This window comes from Bactrocera neohumeralis, chromosome 3 (genome assembly GCF_024586455.1).
Source record: "Bactrocera neohumeralis isolate Rockhampton chromosome 3, APGP_CSIRO_Bneo_wtdbg2-racon-allhic-juicebox.fasta_v2, whole genome shotgun sequence".
Taxonomy (NCBI): domain Eukaryota; kingdom Metazoa; phylum Arthropoda; class Insecta; order Diptera; family Tephritidae; genus Bactrocera; species Bactrocera neohumeralis.
The window spans coordinates 27,092,669-27,105,854 of record NC_065920.1 but is presented as its reverse complement, the minus strand read 5'-3'; the positions used below and the strand labels follow the sequence as shown (position 1 = coordinate 27,105,854).

At 38.6% G+C, this 13,186-nt stretch overlaps 1 protein-coding gene across 1 annotated transcript in view; it reads right to left on the bottom strand.

Moving 5' to 3' along the window:
- LOC126753262 (WD repeat-containing protein 75) overlaps positions 1-13,186 on the bottom strand; it is a 28,879-nt gene that overhangs the window by 14,841 nt on the left and 852 nt on the right. The window contains exons 3-10 of the mRNA XM_050464535.1: positions 13,063-13,170; positions 12,752-12,884; positions 12,242-12,652; positions 12,002-12,180; positions 10,863-11,943; positions 10,655-10,796; positions 10,412-10,572; positions 10,131-10,334 (exon numbers count right to left, since the gene is read on the bottom strand). Coding sequence (XP_050320492.1) covers positions 10,131-10,334; positions 10,412-10,572; positions 10,655-10,796; positions 10,863-11,943; positions 12,002-12,180; positions 12,242-12,652; positions 12,752-12,884; positions 13,063-13,170 — 2,419 coding nt within the window. The remainder of the gene's footprint in view (positions 1-10,130; positions 10,335-10,411; positions 10,573-10,654; positions 10,797-10,862; positions 11,944-12,001; positions 12,181-12,241; positions 12,653-12,751; positions 12,885-13,062; positions 13,171-13,186) is intronic.

The window sequence follows — 13,186 nt, the reverse complement described above, 5'->3', positions numbered from 1 at the left end:
CTTTCGTCCAGTTAGTGAATATGGTCGCTGTGGAATTAGTGGGTGCGATTGTTTGTTTCCGTGCAGCGAGGAAACGAGAAGACGCCGGATTTTTTCGGCTCGTGCAATTCAGTAGGCATTGATCAGCTTTGGTCAAGAGTGGAAATTGTCCATTGAACTACTATCTCTTAGCGACGCTCACAATAATACTTGTTCCAACTTGAAACTGTACTATTGGTATTCACGAGAGGCGGAAAGATTTTCACAACACGATTGAAGCATCACGGTTGTCATATTTTTACGAACCTGGCAATTGGCTGTAATTAATATTAGCCACCTCAATGAATTGGTGTCAGACTCTAGGCGTCCATATGTGATGGTCTTTTCTATTCATGCCTAGCTGTCTAAGTTTTAATTTTTTTCATCTCAGCGTAGGTCATTTAGGACGTGGAACGTCGTCATTTAGCTTCTGATACGAATGATACTTTAAGGAATAACGCTATGAACGAGTTCGTTCGCTAAGCGTATACCTCAAATTCGACTACAAGCTACTATTTCCAGCTTCTCAGGCACAAAAACTGATTCGTTGGTAAAAGATTTATTTCAAACCAAGCAGACAAGATAGTAATAGATTGTGAGGGTTGTTCGAAATTTGAAAGAAATCACACGCACGTGAGGCGTGGCTTTGAAGTTTGGAAATCTAATGTAAAAATACTCCCTACTCACCTCTTAAATTTTGATTTTGAAAAGTTAAGAACGTTTGGCATTTTCTACTTACACTTGTTGTACTGGAGTGCACACTATAACCTACAACTCTGAAAAACATTGAGAGAGTTGCTGCTATTGCTCCCACTGCCAAAGCGATACGCAAATAAACAAGTTATGGTTGAAAAAACTGAAGAACTCGAACGCCAGCGAAGTAAACAAGTGGCGCAAAGAAAGGAAAATATTGAAACAAATGAAAAGTGAGTTAAAGTAGAAAAGAACTTTGCAGTTAAGAAGCGAAAAACAGGGTGAAAAATATATGCGAATGTAATGGCTATTTATAGTGCAGTAGTGATATGCATCTCAAAGCTGGTGGAGCGCTCAGATCAGCGAATGTGCAACACAGTAATATTCGCTAGTTGCCGCCGCAGACTGTCACAACAACACGCGTTATAAAGCGTGCTCACTGCCGCGACAAAGAAGCGCTTTGGCTCTGCATGGCAGACATCGGTTGTGGAGTAAAAGTAGTGGGTACGGTGACAGTTATCACCGCCTTCGTTCTTGTCGTCGTGCGAATAATGCTAACATCGGGGCTCGCATATAAATTGGAATGCAGGCAACACCATGCGCGATAATTTCAAATTGTCACTCGCACTCGGCAGAACAAACGAAAGAGCAAACGCGGTTCAACGCGGCGTATGAGGCAGGAAAAAATTTAAAAGAAAATTAAACTTAGAGAAAATAAAAACTCAAACGAAGTAGAGTTATTGTGCGGCAAAGAATTCAAGATTCAATGAACAAAAAAAAATATGGAAAAAAATATTAAAAATAATAAAAAATAAAATAATAATAAAAAATAAAATAAATTAATAAAAATAAAAAATAATATTAAAAATAAAATAAATTAATAAAAATAAATAAATAAAATTAATTAATTAATAAAAAAATTAATTAATTAATAAAAAAATTAATTAATTAATAAAAAAATTAATTAATTAATAAAAAAATAATTAATTAATAAAAAATAATAATTAAATAAAAAAAATAAAAAAAAATATTAGTAAGAAAAAAATATTTAAAAGTAACTGCAACAACTCTAAAACTGAGAAAAAGTGTAAAGAAAGAAGTGGGCGAAGAGTCACATTTTTAAATAGTACACAACAACAAACAAAACAAGTGAAATTAGTGCCAAAATATATGAATTATATATAACATATGTAATTCGACTAAAAATCACAAATATATAACGCATAAATCATAGCTGCAAATAAGAACAACAAAATGCTACCCAAAATTTTTCACATAATTGCTATTGCGGTACTGGCTTTATTCGCTCTAATGCCAACAAGCCAATGTGGACCGTTGCCAAAAGTGGATGAGGTAAGCATTTGAAAACCCGTTAACTTTGGTTGCACCGTTGCTACAATACCCTACGCGGGTACAAGTTTTCTTTCAAGAACTAGATTTCGACCGATCAGTTTGTGTGGCAGCTATATGCTATAGTAGTCCGAGGTGAACAATTTCACCGTATATTGTATTGTTGCTCTGGAAAATAACCTATGCCAATTTTCGTCAAGATATCTTGTTAAATAAAAAAAATTTCCTTACAAGGGCCTGATTTGAACCGTTTCGTTTGTATGGCAGCTATATGTTATACTGGACCAATCTGAAATTTTGTTGTCGGATATTGTATTTTTGGCTTGAAGAATAATCGACACCAAATTTCGTGAATATATCTTGTTAAATAAAAAAGTTTTTCTTACAAGGACCTAATTTTGATCGATCAGTTGGTATGACAGCCATATCCAATAGTGATCCGATCTGAACAATTTCTTTCGGAGATTGTACTGTTGCTTTGAATTATAAGCCATGCCAAATTTCGTGAAGATATATTGACAAATAAAAAAGTTTCCTAATTTTGATCGATCAATTTGTACGGTATAGGGTATCCGACTTGTCCGTCTGGGTGTTACAAGCTTAATGTACTCTGTTCAGGGTATAAAAATATGTTTAAACTCTTTATGTATATGCCTAGGCATAGAAATTTATATAAATAAAACTGTTATCATGTTATATGACCTCCACCACTGACGCACGATTAACTAATAAATTGACAAAATCTCTTTCGAGAAACGTGTCGAACAAGACCGTAAACACACATTATAAGTAATGAAATTGATTTAAATTAAATTATAACGAAGACATGCAGTGAACAAAAACGTGTACAGAGAGATGTTCTGACTTTGAAGTGACGCTTCTCTTAAACTATTTCAGCTTTCAAGCTGACAATATGATAATCTTTCGTATTTTTATAAAATTTTAGCTTTTGCAAAAAATTAAAATATCTCACTTTTGCAAAACAAAAAACACTTACGTTGGCAACACTTTAAATCCAGTTCCAGTCAAACTGTATTCAAGGGTGATCCATTTTGAGGTTTCCTACCTTTTTAAAGAAAAAAAAAAACACCGAAACTTCAAATTTATCGAGGAATGTTTATTATCATTCTAAAGAACCTTCTTTGGCATTTATTTTTTGAAGATTTTCTCTTTTAAATGTTGACCGCGGCTACGTCTCAGATGGTCCGTCCGTAGAGTTTAATTTTCAATGACTTGTTCGAGTATTTCGACTGGTAACTAACGAATGAAACGCACGATGTTTCTCTCAAGTCCATAATGAAAGCGGGGTTATTCGCATAGACTTAAGATTTCACATACTTATCTCCACAGGAAAAAGTCTAACGGTGCGATATCATACGATCTTGGTGGCCAATCGACCAGCCCAAAACGTGAAATTATCTGCTCACCGAAGTGTTTGTCAATAAATCCACTGATTGATGCGATGTGTTGGAAGTGGCGCCGTTTTATTGAAATCAAATGTCGCTGAGATGTGAGCTTCAATGCCAGACATCAAATAGTGGGTTATCATGGCGCGATAACTGTCGTCATTGACAGTTACTTTTTCACCGGCATCATTTTTGAAGATATATGGACCGATGATTTCACCGGCTCACAAACCACACTAAGCCGTTGTTTTTTTGAATGAAATGGCAGTTCCTGAATCTCTTCAGGTTGCTGCTCGTCCCAAAAGCATCAATTTTACTTGTTTACATACCGATTGAACCAGAAATGGGCCTCATCGTTCAACAAAATTTAGCTCAAAAACTACGGTTCTGCTTGGAACTTTTGAAGAGCCTATAGAGCGAAGCGATGTCGCTTGGAAAGATCGAGCGGATTCAGTTTTTGCACAAGCTGTATTTTGTACGCTTTCATTTAAAGATCTCGACGCAAAATGAGCCAAGTCGTTTCATACGCCAGTCGGAGATGCTGCGAACAACTCTACACGGTCTTCTTTCAACTATGGCTACTATATTTTTTTCACTGCGTGCTGGACGTGATCTATTCGGTCGAATATTATCCAATAATGAATGCTGGGTCTCAAGATGGGTGATGGTGTTGCCAATAGTGCGCTCAGTAGGCCCATTACGTTGACCATAAGTTGAGCGAAGTGGGCGAAACACATCCTTTACAGAGCGAAAATTTTCGTAAAAAAGTTGAACGATTTGTAAACATGGTGAAATGCCCAACAATACTGAACAAAAATAACATGAAAGCTTGACACGATTCACTCGTGATCTGTCAAAAAACAGGCTATTGAATAAAGTACCTCTACTTGGATCAACCGTTATTTGGTAAGTGAGTTTCTTTTGTGCCTTAAAGTGCTAAATTCAAAAGGTCTTAAAGAATTGGAAGATTTGATGATAGTGGCACGTCCAAAAATTAACTTTCATATCCCAGGCTGAAAGTAAAGTGGCTCGGAGTATCAAATAGCACCCAAAATATCAGCTGTACGTGCCAAGAAGTTGGAAGAAGCTGGCTTTGCAAAAACCCAACCCTAAACTGTTCGGAACTTAGTGCTTTTCCGCAATTTTGGAGCGTACCATATATGAATATCGGTGTGATTTTGGTTAGCATAGTATATGTATATTGTATGTACAACAAAAAATATATTTATATCACATGACAGCAGACACGTAGTCTAAATGGCTACTTCTTTACACCTTCGCCTATATACATTCATAATACATATACGCTACAAGAAACCCTACAAGAAATCTCGGCTGCTGATCGGTTTGTTGTCAGTGCTTACTTGTCAATTGACCTGAAATCTGAATTGAAATCTAGATGAAAACGTCGAAGACTCTATAAATTAATACATGTATAAAGAAAGCATCAACGTGACGAGCTGAGTTGATTTCGCCATGTCCGTCTGTCTGTATACACACATATGTAAGTATGTATGCGCCAATCCCTCAGTTTTTGATGCTCTGAAATTTTCCACATGGAAGCGGCTCATTTGTCGGAACCGCTGATATAGTACTACTATATCTTATAGCTGTCATATAAACTGATCGATCAAAATCAAATCCTTACATGGGGACGAGTAGTATAGAAATATAGCTAATCAATTCCAATTACAAATACCCATAACAAAATGATAGAAAACTCTGTTCTTCGCGCTGACAAATTTTTTTCCAGCTGTGATACTCAAATGACTCGGTAAAACGATTGACACGGTACTTGTAGGTACATATATCATAAAGTTTTGTGTGTTTTCGAACCTGTCAGCCTCCGCATTTGCCTAACTGTAGCTGTGTGTGTAAGCAACGTGCAACATTTGTTTAGAATCTGTGTAGCAAAATAAAACGCTAGAAACTGTTTGTACACAATTAACTTTTCAATTGAATTAAATTCTATTCTACTTATTTTAATGTCTGTTTGTATTTCCCACTCCAGCAACAACTTTCGAAAATACCACAGTGGCATTGTTTGCGCTACTTCAAGCACGATTTATTGATGATGCGCCGCTGCCGGCATTTGCATGTGCCAACGGCTCCACGCTCCGGTAATGTCAAATGAGTACCAATGTACGGGAGACCCTGGCCTCCACCAACAACACAAAGGAATGGCGGCCTCGTTGCGGACTGGTTAGCTGAATGACTTAAATGAGGCATACACAAATTATATTTGGAGGGTACGATGATTTGTACGCCATTGCGACGGCGTTATGTCACATAACACACTGCCAAAACACAACAACAACATCAGCAATAACAGTTGTAAACAAATATATAATACTTATGGTGTATTGATCAAGGATTTACATTGTTAGGCACAAATTTGTATACTCAAATGACACAAAAACCGGCAGCCACTGACTGATTTTCAACCAAAAATACACACGTACATAAATACATGTGTATATAGTGTAAGCGTGACTGATTAAATAATCAAAAACACGGAAATGCCGGCAAACATTTGCTGTTTATTTAATTTTGCTTAAAACTCATTTTAATATTTTCATACATACATACTTACATATATCTTTAAAAAGCACATGCACAGTTACTTATGTGTGCTTACATAAGTATATACATACATACATATATATGTACATATGTATATACTTGCACATTAGCATGCACATAAGGAACTGATTTTGTGGGCCGCAAGGGAACTCAAACTCAAGCAAAACACTTTGGCGATTTCCTTCAACTCGAATGAGATTTTTTAGAGCGATAATTCTTTGTATGCATGTGTGTGTATTTTCCATTGAGTTGCAGTGTCATTGTATAAAGAAATAAACTTCCTTATATGCATCGCTTTATACATAGTAATTCAAAAAATATATATAGCAATTATTACAATAACAAAAAATAAAAATCAATAGCTTTAAGATAATGCATACATACATACATACATATGAACCAATAAGTAAATAAGTAGCTTAAGCCAAATGTACTTCATATAATATTCTCCATAAACATACACATACATACATATATGTATGTATATGTATATAGATTTGTTGTTTGTACTTTTTTATGCTTAAGAAAATTTTGTATATTTTATATTTCAATAAAGTGGTGAAATGCTCTTAGATTTGCTCTCTATGTTGAGTATCTCGGTAGCCATACCTTTTGCGAACCCGGTGAATTGGTTAGAATTGCTGTTAACCACTCAAAAAAACATGTGGCAGGCTATGGCAGTTTTGTTAATAAGCGACAGTCTTTTTGATCCATATCTAGGAGTTTAGAGCAGCATAATGGACCTACATATGTATGTAGGTCTCCATTCATAGCCTCACAAAAAATTAGTCTATTTACCTAACCTAACGTATTTGTGTTGAGTAGCAATAAAACAAGTAAGGAAGGGAAGTATTGGGTATATTTGGGCTAGGAAAAGGTCTGGACTGATTGCATTACTCAAATATAATCAGGAATGTGTTTCAAGCAATTTTATGACAACACTTATACTGACCGACATATTCGACCTGTCAAAACACTGCACTCCGGACCACTACGGGATGTCTTTTGATGTCTCCCGTTGAACACCTCCACAGTGAGACGCTTATGCTCCCAGTTAAGGAGCATAATGAACTCCTCTCCAGGCAGTTCCTGTTGGGATGCTTTCGCAGAAACCACACCTGCAGCCATCTGCTTGGAGCGGAACCGCCTTCTAGGAGCATCAAAAGGTCATTCCTGGACTACGTCGACGACGTCGTACAGTACGCCGACCGGACTTCGGACGCAACTAACTTCCGACAGGTACTGACCGCCATTCACAGCGGAGCCATCAACACCTTCACCGACTCCCTTCCCGTGAATGGCGTTCTTGGAGTCAAACCACCACCCATAGCAGACGAAGAGCTCCAGCTGGCGCGAGAAACGCGTGTGACCCTTACGCAACTTCGTTCTAGATACTGTAGCAGGTTAAACTCCTACTTATCCAGAATAGACCCTGACATACCGAATGTATGTCCTGCATGCAACGAGTCTCCGCATGACACTGACCACCTCTTTGCATGCTCTACGAACCCTACTCATCTAACACCCTCCTCCCTTTGGTCCGATCCCGTCGAAACAGCACGTTTCCTGGGCCTACCGTTAGATGACATCGACGACAACACAAATGACATTTACCATCCCAACGAAGATTGATTTTCCGTTAAAACAACAACAACAACCTCTTTGCATGATCGATACGATAGCTAAAGATTGGAGAGGCTGTTCTGCAGACGTTTGGAACGTCAGCTAGAAGGAGAGCTGCCTGGCTTGCCAGGAAACCAATTCAGTTCATCAATCCCCCACAGACGCAGTCGGAAAATTGGCGGACATTGCTGCTAAAGTTACAGAGGGAACCAGATGGATGCATGGCGCTAAAAAATATTGCGCATTTGTCACACTTGACGTGAAAAATGCTTTTAAATCTGCTTCCTGTCCACATACCATTAGGGCTCTGGAGGAAAGAAACACACTGGGATATCTGCTAATTAGTAGCTATCTGTCTGACAGACTGCTACTGTACGACACCGGTGCAGGTTCAAAAAGCAACGTGGTGACAGGTGGTGTACCGCAAGGCTGCTTATTGGGTCCATAACTATGGAATGTACGCTACAAAGGGGTGTTACGTCTACCTCTGCCAAAGAGGCTCAAATAATTGGCTATGCGGACGACATTGCTGTGACGATCGCTGCGAAAGAATTTTCCCAAATTCAAAACTTCTGCATTGTGACCACAATAAAAATTAAGGATTGGCTCACGGAAACTAAGCTACAGTCGGCCGAAGAAAAGACGGAAGCAGTGCTTATCACGAGCAGAAAAAAACTAGAAACGGACACCTTAAATATCGATGGAAACAACGTTACAGCGCAAAACTCACCGAGGTACCTTGGCGTTATGATTGATAGGAGACTGAATTTCAAAGCGCATGTTGAAAAAGTCTATTAAATACTGGTGTACGCGGGTCCTATATGGGGGGCAACACTACGCCAAAAAATTAAATACCAATAAAGCAAGGGCAGTGTTCAGGTTATGCGCCATTAGAGTGGCCTGTGCGTTTAGAAAGGTCTCACTTGAAGCGGCCAGTATCATATCTGGTCTTATACCGCCAGATTTAATGGCTTCAAAGCTAAGTAGAGTCTATTAAAAATCTAAAGCTATGAATAAGCGTCTAAGGGCCGACAATCGAAAAAAGGAGTAACAGGCGAGCCTCGGAGAGTGGCAAAGAAAATGGGAAACGACAGGAAGATGGACGCATAGGCTAATTAAGAATGTAACAGCCTGGATTGAAAGACAACATGGGGAGACAGACTTTTATTTGACGCGATTCTTGACGGGCCGTGATTGTTTCAGGGAGTACCTCCACAGATTCGGCCACGTTGACGACACAAAATGTTCATTATGCAGCAGTGCCGATTGAAACGCCGAGCATATCTTTCTTTCCTGCTCGAGATATATAGTGGAAAGAACTACCAACGAACGAATAATAAATGACGTCCGACAACATTATAAGTCACATGCTGCATTTAAAGCTGGTATGGGCGAAAATGATGGAGTGGGTCGCAATAGCGATCCAAGAACTCAGGATAAGAGAACGGAAGCGGAGAAGCTTAAGATCAGCTGAATAATCCCGCAGGGAGTTTGTGAAGAGGCATTCTTGCCCAGCTCGGTCCTGCAAAGTAATGCCTAATCGGCAGTCCCGCAGGTCCAAATACAAGCTAAAGCAGCAGGAGTTAAGAGTTTGGTACATAGGCGTACTGTTCCGCAAGTCCAGTAAGGTTAGATAATACTAACTTGAAGTGTTCCCGAAAGCGGTGTATTCTTAGCGGTCAATGTGAACCGTGCAAGCTGCCTTTCTACAGCGGCAGCATTTTTGGAAGGTTCCACCTCCAAATCAAAAATAATAATAATATTCGACAAGTGTGCCACAACGTTCCCACGATAGTCGGGTCTAAGTAACCAGAATGGACCCGCACTTTTTTATACGGTCAAGGACTGTCAACTTGGCAGAGTTCTGCCACTACAACAACAACAACAGACAGGAGTCGCCGTAAAATTCTAGAAAAATGGGTTAAAATCAAGTAACTTTTGTAGTTAGTAGGTGCCATGAATTCTGTTATTATGACATCGATTTTTTAATCAGATTTTATGGGCTTTCGAAGAGTATCGAGAAATAATCGAGATATGTATATTAAAAAATTAAAAAAAAAAACGTTTTAAGGGGTTATGGGTAGTTCCGATCAGAGCTTTAGACTACCTATTAATCAATTCCCACAACCGCTGATTCTACGATACCGGAATTTATTCATACAAGGACTGTTATTTCGATTTTCTAGATGATGAGTCTTCAAGGATTTGTGATGGTCCCCGCAAGGAGCTTCGATTAGAACTGGATCAACAAAAAAGTGTGTTTTGAATTTTATAAACAAAATAATTTACTGGCAAAAATAAATGTTAATCTTGTCATGCCTCTGACCGTACCTAACCTCACAAACCAACGTTAACATGAAGAATTTTTCTTGGCCACAATTAAGTTAATATACATACATTCAGCGTTTAAAATATATCTACAAAGACTTTTATATAGTATATATAAAAAATACTCACCGATTTCACAGCCATTTTGCTTGAATTACCGATAACCAGTGGTCCGATCGGTTGTCGGGAGTTGGTCTGCATATCAGAATGTTGTTGTGTAGCAAAAGTGCCGAAGGTACTGTATTGCAACGCTTGATTGGCCGGATTACTAAAGGTAATTGGAGGCGGCGCATCATCGTCCACACTGTCTGGCACACCCAAATATTTAATTTCCTGAAATATATGTACATATAAATAAACACATGTAAATATATACGATCCATTGAAACTGTTTCGGTTTCTGTATTCACCTGATCTTCTGTTAAAAAGTATAATGTGGATTGTGCCTGCCAGTCAACATTAATGGAACGGTTCTTGGGATGTCGACGTGGGAGCCAAACTGCGCCGTACAAACGGGGCAAATTGCGTCTTTGATATATGGGTAGCGGCACATTTGGTTGGAAAACGTACACTATAAAAAGTTTTAGTAAATTTTCATATAATTTTTATACAATTTGTTATTAAATTCGCCAGTGATGTTTGCTCTGACTTACATTCGTTATACTTTGTAAAGGCAGCGCATAAGTTGCTGATTGGATCGAAGGCCAAATGCTCGACAGACAATTTGCACGCCGCATGTAAACGTAGCGTAAGTAAATTGAAAATTAGAACACGCCGCTCTGTGCACACTATGACCTGAGAGCGGAAGAAATCTTTAGCTTCATATGAAATTCAAAAATGTATTTTTTACGTTTGCCTTACCAAATGAGCCCATTCGCCCGCCGCAAATTGCACCTTCGAGATTTGAGCCGTTACTGGATCAAGATCACCTATTTCTTCAGCCAGATCTGTAGCTGCTGGTTGCTTCGCTGTTGTTGTTGTTTTCTCCCTCGTTGCCGCGGAAATGTCATAATGTGTGCTAGTGCCGTTCGTAAGCGTTGAGCCTTTACTTTTATCGCCAAAGTTCAGCACCTCCATCAGTGGCAGCAGTTTTTTTTGCACCTCCACATCATATTTATTTAATCGGTTTTGATATTCGTGCATGCGACTCTTAGCTCTGTAACGTTCTCTTGTGCTCATACGCTTGAGCACATTTTCCATATCGCGGTAGCACTTCTGTTCGCCTTCTGGTAATATTGTGTCGTGCAAATAGGCGAGTAAGCGTGCGCGACCCTCGGGACGGACATTCACGCGGATACCGAGCCGTTGAAAGAGCAACACTTTATGGAAGAAGTTCAGCTCATGCATATCCATTATTTTGTTGTATAGCTGTCTTCGCGTCTCTTCGTCGATTTCTTCTGCCGACACTTCTTTGGGATTAAATTCTATTTTTTCACATTTCTCGGCAAACTTTTCGAGTTCCTTAATGAGCGTTTCATCATATTTTTCGACGAAGTCATTCAATAGTTGCAACCAGCGTTTTTGTTTTTCCGGCGTGAATTCATCCTTAAGCGGCGACTCGATGTCTTTGCGCCGCAAGCTTACTTGTATGTGTGGCGCAACGCCATCATAACCGGGCGGTGGTGTGAGTGCTGCTTTCAGTTTTAAATTTTCAGCTTTATATATGCAAAGCGTGTTGCCATAACCAGCCGCTAGTACGGAACCATCTTGCGAAAATGAAATGGATTCAACCGGTAAGTTACGGTAGCATGTTTGCGCTACGCAATACCAAACTTTTCCTTTGTTATAAATATTGTCCGACTCCTCCAGCGACCAAATTTTGATTATGTTATCCTCACCGACGGTGGCACACAACAAATTATCCATTTGATTTGAACTAGAGAATTCGATTGCTTTGAATCCGCCTTCATGTGGCAGCTCGATATTTGTATTTAGCACGTAACTAAAACGAAAATAAATCAGTAAATTACTGTATTACAACACAATCACTTTTCACGCACTTTTTTGCAGCTTCATCATATTTCCAAAATTTTAAACGCAACTCTGGCAAATGTTCGCGGTCGTTGAACACCTCACCGGTGGCCATCCAATCAATATTGAAAGCAGCCTTTGTCACAATAATGTTGTAGAGAACTTTATCAGTTTCCATAGAAAGCGCGTTTTGCATTACAATGTCCATCTGCAAGCAAATATAAATTCATTGTTGTTATATTTGTAACAGTATAGGTTAACGTACTTACGTTATACAACATGTTCTTTGTGTATACGGAGTAAAACTGCAAATGGCAATGTCTTCCATTCAGCACAAGCGTGTTCGTGCGTGGATTTAAACGTAGCCCAACTGGAAATTTGCATTGTCCAGTTTTATCATTTTCCATGTAGGTGAAGTCCTGTAGGGTGCTTATCACTTTATTGTCCGTGCCAACAAAATGTACGGCATTATCTGCTGTGCAAACAGCAATTTGTGAATTATTATCATTAACAGCGAGTTGACAAATAACAGAGCCCATGCGTGGTAAAAAATTGCGTAAATTTGGACGATTAGTATTCCAATACACAAGCACGGACTCATGGCCACTACTGAAAAAACCTACGCCGCTGGGTGTGAACGCTATGCTAGACACAGCGGTGTGGTGCCAATGATAGAGGGTCTGCAAAAAAGAATTAAACAGTTATTATATTAGAGAATGTAAATTGAAAGTTTTTGAATTAAAATTATTTTCACGATATAATTTTACGTGAATACTCACAGTCTTTACTGTACTCTGACACATAAATTCCCTCCACAAAAATATTTTGCCAGTTTCGTCACCTGTGATTATCGCTTCTTCAAAAGGATGTGCGCGAACGACCGTAATTGGGACATGGTGGCCGTTAAATAACCTGCAAAAGTAAACAGAGAACACAAGTTACTTATAATACAAATGCTGCATTATGAAAAAATTTTAGGTCTAAACAATATCAATATGCGCCCTCTGCTTATATGTATGTATTTATAAATAATAAAATAATAAAAAAGATTTAGTAAAAAGCTTTGAGAAATAAATAGAGCACAATTTACCTCTTCCATGACCACGTTTTATAATTAAGGAAATATATATACGCCCCTTGTACTATAGCTATATTTTTGAATTTGCTTGTGTCCACTGCAATCAGCGGTTCGTCGGGCCTATAATTAAAGAGTA